The following is a 23,526-nucleotide window of genomic DNA, read 5'->3' as shown; positions in this document are numbered from 1 at the left end:
AACACATGCTTTTGAGATCTCACTTAAGGGACCAGAGGCACCCACTTTGATCAGTCACTAGTTAAGAGTGGCTGAGGGTAAGGAAGAGTTATTAATTTCTTGAGACTGTGGTGTTGCAGATAGAGGTGGTGCACTCTACTGGTTAAAGAGACCCAGGCAAAGAGACACAGGTGCTGGCAGTTGTGAATCAGAGCAGTGGTCAGAGGGAATAGGAGAAGACCATAATACCTACTAAATTAATGATTGCACCTGCTGCTATGGGCTAGGAGGTGAGAAAGAAATGAAATTCGGGAGGCCTGAAAACAAATTCAAGTTATATGATTTTCTTTAATTTTTACTTAATAAAAATCTTTGATGTAAATATGACAGAATTTTAATGATTTTTCAGTTCTTGTGGGTGCACAGGTGTTTATGATGGCACTAAAAAACACTTTCCTACATTTGGAGAAAATTTTTTTTTAAAAGTGGAATAAGCAAGCCTGATGGATTTCATTATTCAGCATGCACTGAAAGGCTGAGAGTAGACATAACAGATTTTGAACTCCTGGAGATAAGATACAATGCCATTTTGCTTACCGGGAAACTTACAGAGAATTTTCCTGGAAGTCTATAAAATGAATGAAGTTTAAAAAAATGAATGAATAAATTATGGATTCTAATTGACAGGGCCGTTTCTGGATAGATATTCTAGGCCAGCTATGAGTCATGCTTTTTGGCCTTGGCTGCCATCAATGTAGTGGTGTCTAATTTCTCTAATGTACTTTGGCATTGGCTGGATGAGATATTTACTGTTCATTCTTAATTGACCTTAGTATCTAATACTGGGATTTAACAAGTTAAGGTTCTGGATGATCACAGACATTCTCCAGTACATGTGAATAACAAAGTTGCAGAAAACTTGAGAGGTCATCTTCTTGTGAAAGTTGATTATACCAGCTGGAGTCATTCATGTCATGCCCAACTAAAATGGAGTCAGAAGGACATGGTGAAGGGCAACCAGGATCCTATTCCAAGAACTGTTTATGTAATTCATTTGAAAATTCCAACTATAATTTAAATGATACATTTTACCTAGTAACTGCTGCCACTCACCAATCAAAATGGATCAGGTCCTGCATGACTCTGCAGGTGAAATTTTTCTGCTGAACCTTTTTGCAAACAAATGTCATAACTTTCCTCTTTGACCCCATAAAATCCCAGCCTATCTCTTTGTTCTTTGGACACATGTAAGGACTACCCTGGCTTGTGTCCCCTGAATTGCAAATTGCAATTCTAACTCTCACGTATTATTCCCAAATAAACTCTTTACTTGGAGGTTTGTCTCTCTGTGTTTTTAAGGTTGACAGGGTTTAGAGAGAGGACAGTAAGTCAGTGAAGATGAGGTTTTCTTTAGTTCATTACTTTGAGAAAATCATCTTAAATGTGATCGTAAAGACTGCAATCTCAGTCCTTGTACAGAATTGCTAAACAGTGATAGGGATATGTGTCTTCATCACCTTTGTTTTTACTTTTATAAAGGTAATGGCGCTGCCACACATTCCCTCTGAATATTAGGAAACACACCGGGATATGTATGAGCCATGGGGCAAAGGCATTCTGAAGCGTAACGAGGAAATATCCCAACATCCTGTGAAACAGTTTTAAAGCAACTGTTAGGCAACAACCTGCTGCAGACAAACCAGTTCATACTGTTTTGTATATCATGATCTGAATTTTATCAGCCTTACAGATAGATATTCTTCCATTTACCAAAAACTAAAACAGTATTTTGTGAGTAATAAAATAGAGGGTTTTGTTGTTTTTTTGAAGGGAATAAGAGCTGATAACACCAAAGTGAAAAGATAGGAAATACTAATACTTAAAATTATGTAGATAGCTGTACTTCATAGAAAATATCGTTTGAGCTAAAAACAAGAAATGTTGGTGAAAAGGGAACACTTGTTTTCTCTTTCTTATGTAATTATAATGTGAAGAATTGCAGCTATTCTGTTTTTAGAATAGAAATAGCTTTGTGATAACAGCAACAGGAGTAATTTTAGAGTTGTAAAAATGTGCATTTCAAGATACTGTCCAAAAACAAAGTATGGAAAAATAACATTTCAAACATCTACAAAGCACATAGCATTTTTTGTTATATATAATTGGCAGGCCTAAAACTTTAGTAGTTGATTTGTTTAGATCCTAGACAACAAGACAATCTTGCAAAAGTAAAGGACCAAATGCCAATCCCAGACTTTTGCTTTAGGCGGTGTGTAATGGCAGCGTGTTTCAGATCTGCTCTGGAAATGTGATGTCTCAGTATCAACATTCTCCCACTGCCTGTTGTGTGAGCTTTACCTAATTAATAACTGTGAGGAATTCTGAAACCAAAACTGCAGTGTTTATCATGTACTCCTTTGCCTTAGTCTTTTAGTGTGGAAATAATGATCAGGGATGATTTATGTTTGTCATCCGATAAGTGCTTACTTTATTTTTCCCCATTTGTGGTACATTTGCAGCACATGATTTAAAGCTATCAAAGCACTAGAATGTATGAACAGAAAATCTGAACAGTGTAGATTCTTAGACTTCATAACTTGCTTGTGTGTATTTACATGGGTTATAAGTGGGAGTGTGCAGCATATCTTGTACAGTTTTAGAGCCTAATGATACCCATTCCTTAAAGAAGAAATTTTAGAAGAGAAGACAGTCTTGGCTGCTATGATTAAACAAAGGACCTAGACAAAGAGACACAGAATCTTGTGAAACGAGAAATCTTGAAAAACGAAATTGTTTTTTAGGAGTTTATTGAGAAGACTTTTTATGACCCCTCAGTAAAATTTTTCATCAAAAATAAGTTCAATTTTCAAAACATTAATTATTTTCCTTTAAGAAGAAAAAAAATCTATCAAATTTGATGCCTGCCTGTTTTTTAAACCTAATAAGTTTTATCCTCTCTCTTTTCAGAAACCTTGTTTTCATCAAGTCTTTATTATTTTGAAAGTTTTTTAGGACGTTTGTATGTGGTTAAAACTATTAAAAATTTCTTAGATTTAAATGACTACTCAGTAAAGTACCAATTAGAAACTATGTTTATGTGTTTGTTCATTTGTTCGTTTGTTCAGTTTAATTCTACTTTGGGGAATTTTTTTTTTTCAGTTTACTTCTACTTTGGGGAATTTTTTTTTCCTCAACTTTAATAAAACTCTTGTGTAATTTTTAATTTCAGTTGCCATATTCCTAAGTTTCAAGTGTTATTTTATGTGTTCTGAGTCTTCATTTTTATAGCATTCTTGTTTCTATTTTCTGATTACATTTTTTTCTGAGCATATTATTGATATTATTTTCTTTCATTGTTTTATCTGATCCCTTTATTTAAAAAAAATGTGTATGTTTATGTCTTGGCACCTGTCTTTAATTTTAGAGGCTTTTCTATGAATTATTTATTGACATTTGAGAAGGAAGTACTAAAAATCAAATTGGATGCTCAATAAGCATAGGCAAGTGTTGATCATTGAAAATCGATTCTTTTATTTGGGGCTGATGGGATTCATCGGTCAAGTATTGTGGAATTTTCTTTTTGAAAAATATATACCCTGCTCCCAGCATTCTGAGAGCTCCATGAAAGGAAAGAGTACAGAGTTTCTAATTCAGCATGCAGTTCTATTCTGTCTACCCATTTCATAAAAGTCCCTAGCCTCCACGCTAAGCTTTGTCTGGTGTGCCCATATCTCTCTGCCTTAACTTCTGAGAGTAACTTCAAGTTTCCTGTAGACGGAAGGAAGAGTAGTGGTAATACTTTCCTGGCTTTTTAAACTAGAAATAAAGTTCTGAAAATCTACAACATTTTCTATACATGGCATAGCAAGTTCAATGCATGTCTAATGAGTCAACTTTTAAATTATATTATTCAAATAATAAATTAGTAAACTTCAATGGTCAGAGGCTGAGGGTATTGTTTCCTAATCCCATGTTATGTTTATTATTTGTATGAGTGCAACTGATTCTTCTAATTGTTTTGCAGAAATTATCACAAGACGTTTTAAAATGAATACTCCTTTTCCAATTTGGGGAGTTTTTTTTTTTCTGTCTTTTCTAAATGTGATTACTTATTCTGCTCCAGTTACTTGTATTTTCTCCTCTGGAATGCTGGTTATACCTATTCTGGCTCCACACCGTCTGGTTCCCATCTTTATCATCACTTTGGTCAGTGAATTTCAGTTAGGATCTTTCTCATAGTATTCTCTGTATGATTCTTTCATTTGTCCTCTGGACCACACATTTTGTTTGTGCTTTGTTAATTCTATTTACTGTTCCAATATTAATTTTTTATTATACTGTTAATTATTTAATTTCATTTTTAAATAGCTTTATTTCCCATCATACACATGGTATTTGCCTATTTGAGGACAAAATTCAAATGTCATTGCAGGACAAAAAATAAAAAAGAGGTGTCTTCTATGTCTTACATATTAAATATTCACGAGAAATCCTGAAAGATTTGAGAGAATTAAGGCTATATTGCCCGTTTAGTCTTTATGACTATTGCCAACCTGAAAAAAAAATTCTACCTCTCCCGGATTTCATGTATAGAGGGTGAGACGCAGACTTTTCAATAGCATTGCTTATGTAGCATGTGGCTACTCCTGAAACTGGGGGAAAATGGGGTGGGTGGGTGGCTAACTATTCATGTAGGAGACAGAGTACGATAAGTTAATGTAGAATGTGAGAATGGTGCTTCTTCATCAGGAGGATTCCTGGACAGACAAACATGTAGGTACTCTATTAGATATTATTAAACGTTAATTTTGGCTAATATATTACATTAAAAATTGGCTGCTCATTACTAAATTTTATTTTTTAAAAGTTATGATTAGGATTGAACATTTTTTCATGTCTCTTGGCCAGTCATGTATCATTTTCAGTGAATTGCCTATCCATAAACTTGTACTTTTTAATAAAATTTTTAAGAATTTTCTCTTATTATAGGTTTTACATGTTAACAATTAAGGAAAGTAAAGCAACAGCATTTTCCAATTTTTTTGTCATATCATATTATTTTTGGTGAGTTATTTTATTTTATGTACTACATGAGACAATTATGAAGAAACCATCTGCCTTCTTCATGGCTTCTGAATATTTGATTTTTCTTAGAAAGACTTCTTCACTCCAGATTTGTCAACATGTTGTCCCACATTTTATTTTAATGTTTGTACAGTTTCATTTTTATTCACAATTGTCTCTTTGATGCATCTGCAGATTATATTACATTATGAGGAGAGATTCATTGTTCTTGTTTTGCAATGAATCACAGTTTGTCCAAACAATCCCTAGTTTCTTTATTGCTTCTTCACTAATTTAAATGCCTCTATTATCATATTCTCAACTGTTCTGTAAACTTTGGTTTGTTTCAGGACTTCCATTCAGTAACTTGTCTATAGGTCCACAGCTTTGCATAGCTCCAGTTTTGCCATTATTATGTTGCTATTGAAATGGGGTTTCCCAAGTGGATTTAGATTTTTTATCACATTGACTGTTTTCACAAGTCTATATTACTATAGAAATGTTAGAATCCATTTGTTTGGTTTAGAAATACGCTTCTGTGTATTTTGCTACCACTTAATAACAGATTAATGTAAAAAACTTTATGTATGTAAAGTGAATTAATAAACGTACAAAATAGGGAAAATGAGCTATTTATATTTAAATAGGTAAACATTTTGCTTTATTTAGCTATCTCCCTTTGGAGAATTCAAAAGTGTTATATAGATCTTATACGCTTATTAATTCCTAAGTATGTTTAGCCTATCTCATTTATCAATTATAACTAGGAATCCATTTAATTACATTTTCTACCTATTATTATAAATTTTCAGAAAGTTGGTTGATTTCTGTTTTAAACATTGTTTTCCAAATTTTTAATTTATTAAAAATATTTTTCTTTTGATATCTTTGCATTTCATAGATACATGATGTTTTAATGTTCGATTAGCAGTTATGTTTACTTTTTTTTCTAATATTTGTCCATCTTATTTCTCTTGACTAACTGTATTTACTTGTATTATTAGAATAATAGTAATTTCATGGCAATACTGGCATTTCTGTCTTATTCAATAATTTACTGAGAATATATTGGAATGTTTTATGTAAGAAAAATATAACTACTTTGATATGATCATGATAGGAATCATGACTATTTTATCATTTATAAAAATATTGAACTATTTTATTTTTTTCATAAGAAATGTTATCAAATTTATTTTATCATCTTATGATAGTTACAAAGTATCTTCTTTACTCTGTGAATTTGGGAAAATGTATAGTATAAATGCTAGTATCTAACCATCCTTGCATTCTGGGCATGGTTCTAAATAATATTATTATGTATTCTATTTATCTATCATACAACTAAATTAGCCAATATTTTATGTCAAAATTTTGCATCAATATTTATTAGGAAAATTAACTTGTGATTTTATTTTGTGGTTATATTTCAGTTATTATTGTGTATCTTAGTATTGTGCTGGCTTCAATGAGACCAAGATAAAAAAGCCTGCAACTTCAAATCACATTTTAATAACTCTATATGTGAATCATTAAATTTTAAATAAACTTAGGAAAGAAGAAAAAATATGTATTATCTAAAGACTTTGAACAGAATACAACATTTTAAAAAATTAAATAGCACAGTTCTTACAAAACTGAATAAAACTTTCTCATTAAAATTATGGCATTTGGGGACATGGCAGGCCAACCCCATTTCTTCAGACACCCTGTTGATGCCAGACTTGGAAAAATTAAAGGCAAGATGACTTTGACAAACATCAACATAGCACTTTGCTATCCCCTCTCTCTCCTCATCCAGCATCACATCAAGATGTTCTCCTCACTTAGTATGGTTTGTCTGTATTGATTTATTTAAAACAAATTTATTTCCATGAGTCAAGCATAATGTGTTGGGATAGTATGCTTCATAAAGGTGTATGTTGATTAATTTAATTTCAAATGGTAGCGAGACATGCTACCTCACTAATATATAAAAAATAATGAGCTTGGTGATATTTATTATTTTATAGAGGATAAAACAGTAATTATATTTTGCTATGCTTTATCCTTTCACTGGTGCACAATGAGATTAATCTTCTGTCACCACATATAAAAAAAGGCAATCCTTCTTTCATTGTCACTTAACTGCTGCTGCACAGTAGCCATCATCCTTTTATATGAAACCTCTATAATTTGTCACTGGTATTACCAATTCTAAATTAGTGATTAAACTATTTCAACACCATGATATTCTTAGTAATTGCTGTCGTTTCCTAATTCTCTTAAAAGGGTTTGATTCACTTTGAACTTTTGAAATAAAAGGGTTGCTAAGGCAACTAAATTTGATTTGCAACAAAAATGAACACTCACTATAATAGGACAACATTACAGTGAACACTTCCTTTTTGTTAAACCTCTTTTGAATTCAAATTTGCTAAAGGAAGTAAACACATTTTTCAACCTGATGTAACCAACACAGGCAGTAATGGAATTTCATTAAAAAGGAAAAAATACCCACAATGTTAAAGTTGAACACTTGTCAAACAAAAAGGAAAGAGGCTTTACTTGAAAGATACTAGCAGGAGAAAATGAGTTCTATGTCTTTACCTTACTATGAAATAATTAATATTTTAAATATTACAAGGTATAACATCTTGAACCTAATCTAAGTGACTTGCTGAGCCAAATAATTTAGACACCTCCATGGATACTCAGGGTTGTAAAGAACACACAGAATTAGATAAATACTTTTCATAAAAAGTTGAGTAAAATTAAGCAATGCTCTTTGGCAAACTATTTTACTCTTTGAATTTCAGACTTTTTGAATTCAACTCTGTGTTTGTTAAGGTCTCTTTTATTGTTTTTTTTCAGTAATCTTCAACTAATTTTCAATACTTTCATTGAATTTGCTAACTGGGCTGGTGTCTAGATTAATCAAGTGCAGCTTAGTAGAGCACCTATTCTACAAGGACAGTTTACATTTCAAAATTGTGCTCAGAGCTCACAATTCTGAATATAAAACTCACATTCCAAAAATTACTACACATCTTGATTATTTAAATAGTCTCCAAGTGAGAATAATTTCTTAGGTCTTTAAAGCATTCCTCATGTCACAAGCAAATAATAGGATAACAGTAATGTGTTAACATATAGGATTAAAATTAGAGTTATAGATGGAAACAATTTGATTATGTTTCCATCATCTGTTTTGTAGTAATGCCATAGATTTAAATATAGAAACTTTTAAATTTTGTGTTTATGTAATTATCCCGGAGACATTTTAGTGGAATAATTTATTTATAGCATCAGGGTCAAAGAAGTTGAGGGAATCCTGCATGGAAGTAGATTTGTCAAACCACTGGTATCTGGAACAGTAAGAGGCTAACTGGGTCTGTGTAATGCAGTGAAGATGAAAACTTTAGTTTACTGCAGTCTTGTAGAGATATGAAAGCTGAGTCTAATTTCAGAGCAATATGCACTTATGACCTTTTTTGTTGCACAGTGAACTCTGATTAATACTTTTACCCAAGGTACTAAAGTAATCATTAACTCAATAAGGATCTTAACTAAAATATAGACAATTGAATTAACTTCTTAATGCAAATGTTGCTGGTTTTAAAGATCAGCTTCCTAATTGGAAGAAATTATAGTAGTTTCTCTGTTGTTGCTATTACCAAATGACTTCAATACAATTTGATTTGTGAGATTTAATTACCATATTCATACTTTCTCACTAAAAGAAGTATAGAAAAATCTGCTATTGAGTTTTCTAACAAATATTTCTCTATTAGACTAACAAAAGATCTTCAAAAGTTCAGGATATAGAGGGCAGGAAGGATAGACCAGTAACATTCTGGTAGCCAAAACCAACAATTACATGATTTTGCCTAAATAATGATTACAAACAAACATTTGACAAATTATTCACATAAATAAATATTTTAATGGAAACTGACAAATTAATCACTTATAAAAGGTAACTCTCCCATCCCTAGATTTCAAAACTAACATCCCTTGTGATAATCTCTGGGTCACTATAGTTATTAGAGAATTAAAATTACAAAAATGTTAAACACAAAGTAACCACTATACCAGAAGACCTAACATAAGTTGAGTATTCTGTGATTATCTTTGTTGAAACACAAACTTGGTGTTTTGCAAAGAAATCATTTGTTCTGCCTTACTGAAGCTAATTATTCTCAGCATGCAACCACTGTTTCAAATTGCAAGAGGCACATCAGCCTTTGCTGTATGTTGCAGGAATTAAAACCCAATCAAATGAGATAATGAAGTGCATACAAAGAATATGGTTTCACTTTTGCAATGCAATAAAAGTGAAAGCCATTTAAAGAAATGTTGCAAAAAATCATAATTTACACAGATAAAATATGCTGTAAAGCAAATGTTTACTATTTAAGTACTTACTGCTTAGAGGTAAGCATTAGGTTTATTTATTATGTGGTTATGATGCTTCATTTTAATGACTGAAGAATGTGGTGCTAACGGTCCAATCTGAAGATTAATATAAACCAGGTTTTTAGAAAATTTCATGGCAAACTAAGGAAATAGCCTATATTAAGTTGGGGATAAACATAAAGAATTATAGGAGTTTTGTAAGAATATATTAAGTAAATGGTTAAAATGAACCACCATTGATATTCTTCTGTACTTATGTAATCTAAAAGAATGAAATACATCAGTGCTATTATTCATTAAAAAAATTCCGTGTTAATGCCTGCCACAACTTATCACCTATTTAAAAACCTCTACTTATTCTTTCTTCTGTGAAACCTATTTTGTTTTTCCTAACGAGACATAATCCATTAGTAGCCCCATGATTGCATAAGCTGGTGAAATATAATTGGATCTGGGCCTATGTTCCATTTTACTCATGATGAATTTCTTATAATTTAAACCCATTAACATTTTTTTATTATTTGCGTTTGGTTTTTGTTTTCTTCTATACTAGTTATTGTCAGTGATGCTTCCTATTACCTACACCAACACCATCTTTCAAGTCACATGGGGTGAAATTAAGATGGATTATAGGTTTTGTCTCTTGCTTGTTATAGAAGAACCCATAGTCAGCTTCTCTTTCAACTGCCAAGAATATACAGTCATTTCAGCAGCCCAGAATGTGAAAACAGCAGGATTCAAACATCAGCAATGACAACACAGAGAGCATGAAGTTTCTGCTCATTACACACTGTGGGGGCTGCCTACCTGGAGCAGTTTACTCTGCAAAGTATCGATCGTGGATAATGTTCACTGTTAGTTATTTACATGCCAGTGTGATACCCTGGGTATTAATACATTAATGGGCTTTTTTTCTTGATTCTGTCTTCTTTCTTCATATTACATTTTATCTTTGTTTACAAAATGTCAGTCAAATATATTACATTGTCCTAGAGTGGAAGAATATGTTTGGCTTGCATGTAAAGTTTCGAGCTCAGTGTCATGCATTCGTGAAGGTTCAGTGAATGAAGCATGTTATATGAAAGTCTCTATGTCTCCAGAATTAGACACGTGTTTATAATGAATTTTGTCAGCAGTGTTAACTCATTTACATTGAGTACTCACAACAATTTGGAAGTGAAGTACATGTTACGGATTAAATAGTATTGCCTGCTCACAAAGTTTTGAAGAACTGTTTTTATTCGCATCCCTGCTTAGCTGCTTATGTTCATCTCTTCTTAGTTGAATTAAGTAAACTTAGACGGTGAGCTATTGTTCAGCCTTCTTGGCATCTCTTAATCTGATATTCAACTTAAAAAGAAAAAAGTTTTTGAAAATACCTTTTCCCCACTTTTTATCAACTTCTGAAATCTATTGCAACATTTTCTGTGCCTTATTAGCAAATGAAAAAAGAACTATTTTCTTTGTAAAGTGCAAAACAGTGTATTGTCATATGCCAAGAGAAGTTAGCATCTGTATCTCAAGGGGAAAACTTTTGGAAGTCACAGATTTACCAGTAGCAATTAATTAGAAAGCTTTTCATGTTATGTTCAGTAACAGCCATGTATTAGCAGATTGAGAAACATGGTAGCAACGGGTGCTGTCAACATTGGGTTAGCACAATGGAAGGAGTTAATTACTAACATTTGTTTTCCTCAAATTTTCATATCTTTATCTTATAATGAGGTTGGTTTTCATTGCCAAATGGTGAATTCAGCATAAATACAGATTTTTAATTGACTTATAAAGCATAGTTTGTGAGTTGTAAGTATGTCTTAGTCCACAAGAATGAATGCATCTTGTACTTGTAAAGGATAAGATGTATTGCACATCTAGTCTCTTTTCACCACCCCGTATGCAGAAATACAAGGAAGACCAGTCTCTTAGAAGGCAAAGAAAGAAGAATCAATTTAAAATATTAGTAGCAAGACTGCCAAAATTATTTGTCACTTTTTTTTTAGAATAAATATAACTTTTATATATTAAATTAAACTGTATTCCAAGGGAAAGCTTTGCTTTTTTAGTTCATTTAGGGGTAATTATAAATGCCAAGATTCATTACTCTCCTAGGAAAGTGTTGTCCTTAAATTCATCATAGCTACCATGTCCTGGAATAATAGGCCACAGTTGTTTCTCTTTCATTCTGATTAGTAAATCAAAAACTAGTTTTTAAAATTTTAGGCATGCGAATTGGTGATTTTTATCATTTGTCACAAAACAGTATCTTCCCTACTTGTTTCATCTGATTATTATAGGTTTAACTGGTAACTTATGTGTGAAAGTAATGAGCACCAATTAAATGTTAAACATTTCTGCTTTTATATTTGATTTTTAAAATATACAAGAAAACAGAAAATAAAATGTAAACTCTCAATTAAGTAAGTTGAACATAAGATTCTCTCTGCTTTATTCTGAAGCCCCAGCTCAACATCAACAGCAGAATTTAAAACATATAAATGCATAAAGCCAAATAGAACAAGAGAGGCACTAATACAATAAGTGGTATCCAACATTTTTTTTTTTAAATTTTTTTAAATTTTACTTTAGGTTCTGGGGTACAAATTTATTTAAACAATTAAAAATTCAATCAAGCGAAAACCATTTTAAATAACTCAGCAAAATGGAGGCAGCTGAGACTATAGATGCATCAAAGAGTATAGCAAAAATATTCATCCAGAGAGGGATTTTATACTCTGAAGGTGAAGTAAAGCAAGGCTATTAGGCTGCATAATCCAAGGAGAGCCATTCACTTTGATATCTGAGGGATTATGAAGTTGAGTGTGATAACGTTTTATTAAAACTTGGGTCTGAATATAGAGTTTTAAACGGGTGATGAAACATGAAACTTCCATTTACCACTTTCATTAAAGACACAGATTTTCCCCTTTCTGTGATCTGATTGCTCTAACCTCCCTCCGTTATAAATTTGCTTCCTTATTTGATCAGAGTTGAGCCCTAATAAAGGTTGATCATTATTGACTTAATTCTTGCTGGCTCTCTAGATAACTAACTCCAATTTTTACATTTGATCATTTCTAATCTGCTTTTGTCTACCTTAAGGCCTAAAAATTTGACTTGAAAACATGAGAAGGGTTATGATGTTCAGGTAAGCGGACAAAAACAAACAAACAAAACCCTATAAGCCTCTTAGGTGACACAATTACCTGAATACAGAAATTTATGGCAGAGTTAATGCTAATTTTTTAAATCAAATCCATTTTGTTTTCTTCATTGTGTGTATATAAGGAGATAAGCTTTCCAGTTTCCTTTGTAATTAGCTTGGGGTCATATAATATCGTTTTGCCAAAGGTATGTAGAGAGAGATAATATAAACATCTGATATAACTCTCTTGCTCTATTCTTCCTTTCAGTGGCAACCACGCAGGCCACATATTGAGATATGAAGCCAAAAGATGAAAGTAGCTTTGACTCTTTGGAGAGAGGAACAGTTGACTAAGTAAATTTGAACATATTATCCATAAAAAAGATTTAATCTGATGAATTTAACAGGGAAAAACATGAACACAGCCTCAATGATGTGTGAGCAAACATCAAGCATTCCAACAAGCAGGTCATGGAAGTCCCAAAAATAAAGGAAAGAAAAGGGGGCAGGAAAAAACATATTTTAAGAAATAGTGTTCAAAAATTTCACAAATTTGATGGTAAATATGAATGTAATCACCCAAACCTAAAAAAAAGAAAAAAAAAAAAACCAGATTAGAATAGATTCCAATCACCATAATAAGAAAACAGTATAAGGCATCAAGGGGAAAATGATCCATCAAGTGCAAAGCAACCACATTAATAGAAATAGCTAACTTAGGAACAATAGATGTCAGAAGACAGTGTAAACTCAAAGTACTGAAAATGAGAAAAGTTGTCAACCAAGAAATACTTATCTAACAAGACCATCCTTCAAAAATGATGGTGAAATAAAGAAATTTCCATGTAAGCAAGTCTGAGAAAATTTATTGCTAACAGACCGACTTATATGAAATATTAATGGAAATCTATAGCTCTGAAAGAAAGTGAAAACAGTCTAATCTACAGGAATAAATATAGTGTCAGGAAGGGTATGTTTGGAACATATAAAAGATTTTATAAATAAATTTATATTTTCTTTTATCATCTCTAAAAGATATAATACTTTATACATCAATATTTATAACACTTTTTTGTTAAGGCTACAGCATATATATCACATAACAGAGAGGAGGAAAAGGATATATAGTGGGAAATAATTCTGTATCTTATAGGAATAAGTTAATAATATTCTGAAATAGCTGTAAAAGGATGAGATAGATACTGTAGTCTCTAGAATAACCATTAAGAAGTTCATGGCTGTTTAAATATATTTAAATTTTTAAATTCCAAATGGTAAAAATAGTATGTTAAACATTACAAAGAAAGAAGGTATAAAAGAGGAACAAAAAAGTTATGATATGTAAATAGATATTAATAGCAGCATTATTCAAAATAACCATACAGTAGAAATGACCCAAATGTACATCAACTGAATAATGGATAAAGAGAATTTGGTTTACCCATACGACAAAATATTATTCAGCCTTAAAAAGCAATGAAGTACTGATTTATGTTACATCATTAATGAACCTTAAAAATTTATTCTACATAAAAGAAGCCATTCCCAAAGGCCACTTATTATATAATTCAATTACGTAAAATGCCTAGGTAAATTCACAGAGACAGACATTATATTAAGGGTTGTCATAGTCTGGAGTAAGGAGAGAATGGGAATAACTAATAATGGGTTTGGAATTTATTTTTGTTTTACTGGAAAAGCATGAAAATTATATGACGGTGATGATTATACAACTCTGTGAATAAGACAGTACATTGTATGCCCTAAACAAAATTATATCTAAGTAATGCTGTTATTTAAAAATTATATAAGACAAATGGAGAATAAATAATAAAATGATAGATATAAGTCTAACCATATAAATAATTACACTAAACATGAATGAACTATGGGAAGGATAGGATCATCCAACAATAGTGTTTTCACAAAAACATCAATTTGAAACACTATCCATAAATGAAAATACCTTCCTTCACAAGTGCAAAAAATAAAAAAAACAGGTGAAGGTTTACAACACCTGGCTGAAGCATAGAAATGAGAAAAGTCATATTGCAGAGGATAGAAAGGATAGTTTTACATTACTGGCCACCTCGCCCAGCTAATTTTTGTATTTTTAGTAGAGATGGAGTTTTATATATTTTATTTTATTATATATATAGTGACAGTTTTAAAAAATCAAAATTGGGAGTTGATTAAAAGTATACTTCTTGTTTGGTTTGGTTTGATTTGCAATCAAAGTTGTTCTCAGCTTGAAAAACTTTTTTGTAAGCCTAGTAGTTACCACATACCAACAATTTATAGTAGATGCACAAAGAATTAAAAGTATGAATCAAGGAATATCACTAATAAAAATAACCAGAGTGGAAAACAGCAAGAGAAGAAGGGAATGAATGATCTATGAAACAGCTAGAAAACAATTTTGGCAGTAGTAAGCTCTTACCTATCAAAAGTTGCCTTGAATGTAAATAAATTAGGCTCTCCAATCAAAGGACATAAAATGTTTGAGTACATTATATGAAAAATCCCAACTATATGGGTCTTAAGAATATACATACGTTGAATAAAAAGATTGAAAACATTTCTTGCAAACAAAAACAAAAAGCAGGAGTAACTATACCTGTACCAGATAAAATAGATGTTAAGTCAAAACTGTAAAAATAAACAGAAAAAATGAAGATTATTTTATAATGGCAAAAACCTCAGTTCAGCAAGAGAATATAATAATTGTAAATATATATCCACTAAACAATTGCACACCTAAATATGTAAATTGAATATTAATACATCTGAGAGAGACTACAATACGATTAAAGTAGGGGCCTTCAGCACCTCACTTTCAGCAATGAACACCTTATCCAGATAGAAAATCAATAAGAAAATATTAGACCTAAACTGTACTCTAGACCAAATGGACCTAACATACATATACAAAACATTCCATCCAGTAGCTACGTATTCATTCAGAATACATAGTCTTCTCAAGTGTACATGGAGTAGTCTCCAAGATAGATAATGTTAGGCCAGAAAATGAGTCTTAACAAACTTAAGAAGATTTAAATAATATCAAGTGTCTTTTCTGACCACAATGGAATATAGAAAACAATAACATGAAGAACATTTAACATTTTTAAATACATGGAAATTAACATATTCCTGAACAAGTGATGCAGTGAAGACATTAGAAGGGAAATTAAAGAAACTTGAGACAAATGAAAATGAAAACAGAACATACTAAATCTCATAGGATTCGGCAAAAGTAATCTTAAGAAGTAAGTTTATAGTTGGTATAATGTTAGCTATGGGTTTGACATATATATAGAATATATGTGTTTATTGTGTTGAGGTATATTCCTTCTATACCTAATTTGTTGACAGATTTTTGATCATGATAGGATGTTGAAAGTTATCAAATGCTGCTTTCTGTATCTTTTGAGGTGATATTTTAAACTTTCATTTTGTTGAGGTGATATCCACTTAATTGATTTATACATGTTGAACTATCTTTCATCTCTTAGATAAATCCCACTTGATTGCGGTGTATTATTTTTTGATATGTGGTTGTAATTAGCTTTCTATTATTTTGTCAAGAATATTTGAATCTTTGTTTATCAGCAATATTGGCCTGTAGTTGTCTCTTTTATTGTTGTTTCCTTGTCTTGGTTTGGTATTAAGATAATGCTATACTCATAGAATGAGTTAGGAAGAATGTTTTTATCTTAAATTATTTGAAAGAGTTTGACAAGAATACCACTATTAGAAAATGTTTAACAATATTGCTGCTACCTAGCACCAGACGCTGTTGATTCCTTACATGCCATCTGGGATGGGATTCTTCATCATTGTAAGTCCTGCAGTGAGCAGTCCATTCCCCCGACTCTGAAAGGATCTGAAACAAAATGCTGTACATTTTCACCTGATACTAAAATCAAGGGGTCCAACTGTTTGCAGCAGATTTTGTTTTCACATGTTTTTTTAATGAATAAAATAGAGAAACAATGAGATTAATTTTATGTAAAAGGATTTGAAATACATAAACTTACAAACCACCAGATGAACCAACCAAGAGGCATACCTCAGAGTTATGGAGAAATCAGTTTCAGACTATTGCAATAAAGCAAATACAATAAAGCAAGTTATGCTAATGTTTTGGTTTCCCAAGGCATATGAAACTTATGGTTAAACTATATAGTCTATTTGGTATACAATAGTGTAGTATCTTAAAAAAAAAAACTACCATTTTAAGACACTTTATTGCTAAAAAATGCCTATGATCATCTGAGCCTTCTGCAAATTGTTGTCTTTTTGCTGGTAGTGGGTGTTGCGTTAATGACAATGGTTGCTAACTAATTAGGGTGGTAGTTGCTGAAGGTTAAGGTGGTTGTGGCAATTTCTTAAAATAAGACAGCAATGAAATTTGTTGCATTGATGGACTCTTCCTTTCATGACAGCTGTCTGTGTCATATGTGATGCTATTTGATAGCATTTTAACCACAGTAGAACTGATTTCAAAAGTGGAGTCATTCATCTCAAATCCTGCCACTGCTTTATCAACTAAATTTATGTAACATTGTAAATTCTTTGTTGTCATTTCAACACTCTTCATAGTATCTTCACCAAGAGTAGGTTCAATTTCAAGAAATTACTTTATTTTCTCATTCCTAAGAAGCAATTCTTCATATGTTGAAAGTTTATCATGAGGATGAAGCAATTGAATAACATCTTTAGACTTCATTTCAATTCTAGTGCTCTTGCTTTTCTAACTGCATCTGTATTGACTTTGCCCAGCGAAGTCTTGAACCCCTCAAAGTCATTCATTAGGGTTGCAAAAAACTCCTTTCAGACCTGTTAATACTTATATTTTGACCTTTTCTCATAAAACATTAATTTTCTCAATGCTATCTAGAATGGTGAACCCTTTCTAGAAAGTTTTCAAGTTACATTGCCCAGATCCATTAGAGGAATTATTATCTAAAGCAGCTAAAACCTTACAAAATGTATTCCTTAATAAGATGACTTGAAAATCAGAATTACTCCTTGAGCCATGGTCTTCAGAGTCAATGTTGTATTATCAGATATGAAAACATTAATATTCTGTATATCTCCATTAGAACTCTTATTTTCTGAGCAGTAGATCTCAACTATGGCCTAAAAATATTCAGTAAACCATGCTATAAAGAGATTTGCAGTTATTCAGGCTCTCTTCTTCCTTTTACAGAGCACAGGCAGAGTATATTTAGTACGTTCTGTAGGGCCATATGATATTCAGAATGCTAAGTTAGCATTGGCTTCAACTTAAAATCACCAGCTGCATTAGACCCTAACAAGAGAGTCAACCTGTCCTTTGAAATTTTGAAGCCAAGCATTGACTTTTCCTCTTTAGCTATTAAAATTTTGGATGGCATATTATTCTAATATAAAGCTTTTTTGGTTTACTTTGAAAAATGATTATTTAATGTAGCGACTTTCCTCAATGATCTTAGCTACATCTTCTGAATAGCTTGCTACAGATTACCTTGCAATTTTTTATGAACATGGCTTCTTTCCTTAAACCTCATGAACTAATCTCTACTAGATTCATACTTTCCTGCAGCTTCCTCCTCATTTGGTCTTTACAGATTTAAATAGAGCTGGGGCCTTGCCCTGGATTATGCTTTGGCTTAAAGGAATGTTGTGACTGATTTGACCTTCTATCTAAGTATCTAAAGCTTTCTCCATATTAGCAATAAGGCTGCTTTGCTTTCTTTCACGTGTGTATTTGCTGCCGTAGTACTTATAATTTTCTTCATGAACTTTCCTTTGCATTTACAACTTGGCTAACTGGTGCCAGAGGCCAAGCTTTTGGCATGTCTTGGCTTTTGACATGTCTTCCCCAATAAGCTTAATAATTTCAGGCTTTTGATTGAAAATTAGAGCCTTGTAATTCTTCTTTTCACTTGAACACTTAGAAGCCATTGTAAGGTTATTAATTAGCCCAATTTCAGTATTTGCATGTTTTAGGGAACAGGAAGCCCAAGGAGAGAAAGAGAGTTAGGGAAACAGCTTGTTGGTGGAGAAGTCAGAATACACAACATTCATTAATTTAGATTGCCATTTTATATGGGCACAGTTTGTGGTGCCCCAAAATAATTACAACAGTAACATCAGAGATTACTAATCACAGACCACCATAGCAGATACAATAATAATGAGGACATTAGAAATATTGTGAAAACTACCAAAATGTAATAGAGACATGAAGTGAGCACATGTTGTGGGAAAAATTATGTTGATAGACTTGCTCAATGCCAAATTGAAACAAACATTCAATATGTTTATATATATACACACACACACACACACACACACACATATATATATGTATATATATATATGTGTGTGTGTGTGTGTGTGTGTGTGTGTGTCTGTGAAGTGCAGTAAAATGAGATGTACCTATAAAGTTAGTATGTGGGTGTCAGGGAAGAGGAGAATAGAAAGAAGCCCAAAATAAATTTTGTCTAAGCCAAATCTTGGTCAAGTGTGCCACCTAGAGGTTGCACTAATAGAATTCCTTTGGGTATTTTTTATTTTTTAGGGGGCAAGATGCATTTATGCGGAGAATTATTTTTAAGTTTTTATTTCAAAATAAACATCTTTAGATACTTCCATATGTAACACTATCAACAAATAACTATTTTCACTATTTATTATAATTATAAAACTGACAATGTTAAAAGTTGTTTCCCTTTCCATCAAGGAACTGAAAATTTCATAATTGTTTTAAAATACAGGTACTAATGATTAAAACTCATTGTCATGAGTTTTATGGGTTGTAATATATATTCATATGCTTATGTTGTAATAAAAGAGAAAACAGATGTGCATAGGTATGTACACATTCTCACCTCTGGAGTTTGGAAATGATAGGAAAATTAATAGAGGCATGATAAAGACACCTATATCACATGAGAGGTGATAAGTTTAGATTTTCTCATTTCTAACTATTAAAAAATATGCTTTGCCTTTGTCATCCATTGGTTTGGAAAACTTTTATCTCACTGGCTCATTAATATTTGAACAGTTCTCCATGAAAAATGATGAACGATTTGCTTCATGGCAGGATGTACAGATGGTCAATTTAATCTGCATCCTTGAGACTTCTCATGACTAAATTTTGACATCATGTCATTAAACATTTGTGTATTATTTATGTCATGTTCTAGAAAACAAATATAGCTACATCTTGCTATCTCTTGCCATCTATCAGTTTTATTGATAGGATTTATCTACCTAGACACTATACCTTTCACAAAGGAACATGTATCCGAATATATACCTCACTTTTGTCTCCTCAGAGACCCATACGTTTTTGTCCTCAAGTGCAATAATGACATGGTTATGAACAAATGTGTGGCAGGTGTGGAGACAAATGTTTACATGACTTGGATTCTCTAGCCTTGTTCAGAGATGTCTTTGCTGATGATTGTGTGTGTTTGTATATGTGCATGTGTGTGTGTGATACCTATGCCTTGTGTACATTGAAATTGAAAAAAGGAAAACAAGTGTTGGCTATTTTCAAACACTACTGCACAACATATCACCATAATTGTGTATTGTAAATGGTAGCAGCTTTGAACCTAGAAGTTGACCCTGTATATTCCTTGAATTTGTAGCTATAATGTTTACACTCTTGATGAGTTGAGTTATTATTATACTACCATGGGTAAATATAAAGATCAGAATCTTAAAATTTCTTTTGACATTAAGCTATTAAGTTTAGTGTCTGATGGCTTTTTGAAGGCCTAGGTAATTACCTTGCACATTAACTTGGCTCCTCCAATTCTCTGTCCTCTGTAATAATGAATTCCCACTTGGTGAATCGACTGGGGCTTCCCACAAATGCTTACAATGGGCTGCTGTTAGCGGAGTTTGAAATTATCCCTGTGCCAGAGTTAGAGGATTTCGAGGTTTAGGGCACTAACAATAGCTGAGAAATATAAGCAGAAAGGATGGGAAAATGATTCCTTGTGGAGTGGACAAGGAAATTTTCCTGAAAGGACAGAGCCCGGGAAGCAATAGCAGGTCTTATTTTCTTCTGTGGTGTAACTATTGAAAGAAGTGGTCCTTCAGGAAACCATGCATTAGTTAGGATCAGGCTTCCTTTTTATTCCTTATCAACCTGTAATCTTTTGATTGTTGCCTGTTTTTCACCAGTGAAGAAATAGTAATCCACACTAGCTTATCTCTCCTAATCACAGACTCACAGAGCTAGGGCTCTCTGAGCTTTTAATTCCTTCTTAGAGGCCTAACAGAGTGGAAAGTAAACAAAGACCAAATTTGCAACCTTCAACGTAGCTAATTTCCTCTGATGTCAGAATACTTAAACAGGCAGGACCTGGGAATTATTTGATCAAACCTGCTTTAATCTAATGCATGCAGAAGGGCTGTGTCTGGAAGGCTCTGCAAAATGACACGGGTCCCAAGGGAGCCTTATGGAAGGTTTCCTCTTTCAGAAACACTAGCTTCCTCATTTTAAACTCTTGAGTAGCTGTGTTGGAGTAAATTCATAAAAAGTAGTTTTCCTGCTTTTGAAATTTTATTTTATTTGGCTGAAAATTGTTGATGAGATAATAGTTGTCTTTGGTTTTCCATTTGCTGAGTTTTTGATGGCTAAATGCCTTGATACTATTTTACCTTTACTATGAAATGAATTAATAATAAAATATTATTATCGGGTAAATACTGGAGAAGGAGAAGGGTAAAACATTATCTTACTTCACACACATTCTTCTATTACTACTGGTAGAAGAAAGTGAAAACATAAAAGACAAAAGATGCAAACCCATGTGGTTCTTTCTTTAGATTGTGACAGGCATCTTGCTACAGTAAGAGTTAAGAAAAACTGGAGTCAATGAAATTTTAAATGAAGAATTTACTAATTCTGAGATATCCAGACAGCATTACTGACTCAGTTTGGCCTTTAATTTGACTCACAACTGCCTGAATACTTAGAATTAGCATATTTTTGACAGAGAGAAGTAGATGAAGGGACAGAACTCTATACCTGAAATATAATTTTAAGATTATTTTTTGTACAATTGTACTAATGTAATTAGGTAGTATTGGAAATACTCATTAAATACTAATTCAGTTTTAAAGGCTATTAAAAGACACTTTGTCACAGAACATCAATATTGCTCAAAATTTTTATTGAGAATAGGTTGACTTAAAAACAACATTTAAAGAAGTGTTTAAATGAGTTTTTTTGACAAGTAAACATTGCTGCTCTGATGTTTTCACATCTGATCTCAAACACAGCTCCCCACACAAAGTAATTCAGAAGCCGTGGCTTAAAAATAGATCCTAAACTCTGATGCTTTGTGTAAATACGTATTAAGAATAACATGCCACTAGATCTAGCATTTGACTCCTTGGGTGACAATGAATATCAATGCCTGTTATTTGTCATTCTGAAACCTGCCGGGTGATGATTCTTTTTATTGGTTCATCCTTCCAAACATATTTCATCGCACCATGTGCACAGGAGTTCTTTAGGCGGGTATGTCGGAGCTGGGTGTCGCCTGGCAGTCCCCTCTCCCCTTTCCTCGCTCCCCTTCTCGCCCTGGTACTCTCACCTCCCTCTGCCTCCAGCCCCCTCTCGCTCCTTTGGGCTCACGCCCCCCTCCTCCCCCTCCAGCTGGCGGGGGCTGCGCTGCCTCCCAGACCTAGCAGACCTGCTCAGTCAGCTGAGGCTCCCTGAGGACAGCTGCCTCCGGAGCCGCCGGGACCTTCCATTCTGCGCGGGATGGCAGCGGCAGCAGCATCCCCGCCAGCGGCAGCGGCGGCTGCGGCCACCGCCACCACCTCGGACGCTATTGTTCCCTGGTGTTAGACGCGCTCTCCCTCCTTCTCATCTGAAGCGAACAATAGCAGGAAAGAGCTTTGCTTTCTGTACTCTTTGGGAAGACGTTCCAAGAGCGGAGAAAAATTCCCTGCCGAGCGTGCTGCGGCTCTGGACCCTGGAGTGGCTGCGGGCGGCATGGGGCTGCAAGCCAGGCGCTGGGCGTCCGGGAGCCGGGGCGCTGCGGGGCCGCGCCGGGGCGTCCTGCAGCTGCTGCCGCTGCAGCTCCTCTTGCTGCTGCTGCGCCCGGGCGCCTGCAGGGCTGCAGCGCAGGGCGAGGCGGAGGCGCCCACCCTCTATCTGTGGAAGACTGGTAAGTGGGACGGAGTCACCCTTTCCCCATCTTCACATCTGGGGCCACATTAAGGAGCTGATGGCCTTCTGCAGGGCCCCCGGTGCTTTTGGATGGCCCGGTTACACTGGGTTCCTAAGGTAAAAAGTATGATTTCTTAGGAAGCAAATAGGTCATGTCCGATGCAATTATGAAAGAGAAGCAAAACAACTAAGAGGCAACAGTGAGTCGCTGGAATATTTCTCTCGCAGCTCTGCAGTTAATGAGGGCAATGCTGCACTTCCATAATGAAGTGCAATATTTTTAATCTCTGGATTCTCATTCTGCTAGGAGTTTCTCCAACATACTTCTAGCAAAGAACAAGCAAAGAGTTTAGCGTCGGTCATAATTCTTGAGGCGAGCAATATACCCACTGTTATGGTATTTGTAGATATAGAGTTGAAATTGTTAAGTTTAGCTTTGTGATATGTGGGATACTCAGAAACAAGCCAAATGAGGGCAGTTCCAACAATTAGAGGCAAATGGGGCTCCAGTGAGGCCTTCGGAAAGCCTGAAAAACTCAATTCTTAACTAGCGAATCGAAGGATTTTTAAAGTGTACAACTCTTAGGATGCCTGGGTTCAAACTTTCCCTTCCTTCCTTGAGAATTCTTTTGCTTTGTTTTTCAATCACCCAACAAAAGCAGCAACTAACTGTCCATCAGTACGCCCTGGCAAAATGCTTGGAGGTCCTGGCGGGGCTGTGACAGGCAGGAAAACAATACGGAGTGAGGCA

General features: G+C 33.7%; 1 protein-coding gene across 1 annotated transcript in view; it reads left to right on the top strand.

Moving 5' to 3' along the window:
- The first annotated feature begins 22,121 nt into the window (after positions 1 to 22,121).
- THSD7A (thrombospondin type 1 domain containing 7A) overlaps positions 22,122 to 23,526 on the top strand; it is a 493,191-nt gene continuing 491,786 nt past the window's right edge. The window contains exon 1 of the mRNA XM_017525230.2: positions 22,122 to 22,773. Coding sequence (XP_017380719.1) covers positions 22,599 to 22,773 — 175 coding nt within the window. The 5' untranslated portion in view covers positions 22,122 to 22,598. The remainder of the gene's footprint in view (positions 22,774 to 23,526) is intronic.

The sequence above is a fragment of the Cebus imitator genome, unplaced genomic scaffold (genome assembly GCF_001604975.1).
Source record: "Cebus imitator isolate Cc_AM_T3 unplaced genomic scaffold, Cebus_imitator-1.0 Scaffold37, whole genome shotgun sequence".
Lineage (NCBI taxonomy): Eukaryota > Metazoa > Chordata > Mammalia > Primates > Cebidae > Cebus > Cebus imitator.
Note: the sequence above shows the minus strand (reverse complement) of the source record. Positions and strands in the feature narration are given on the sequence as shown.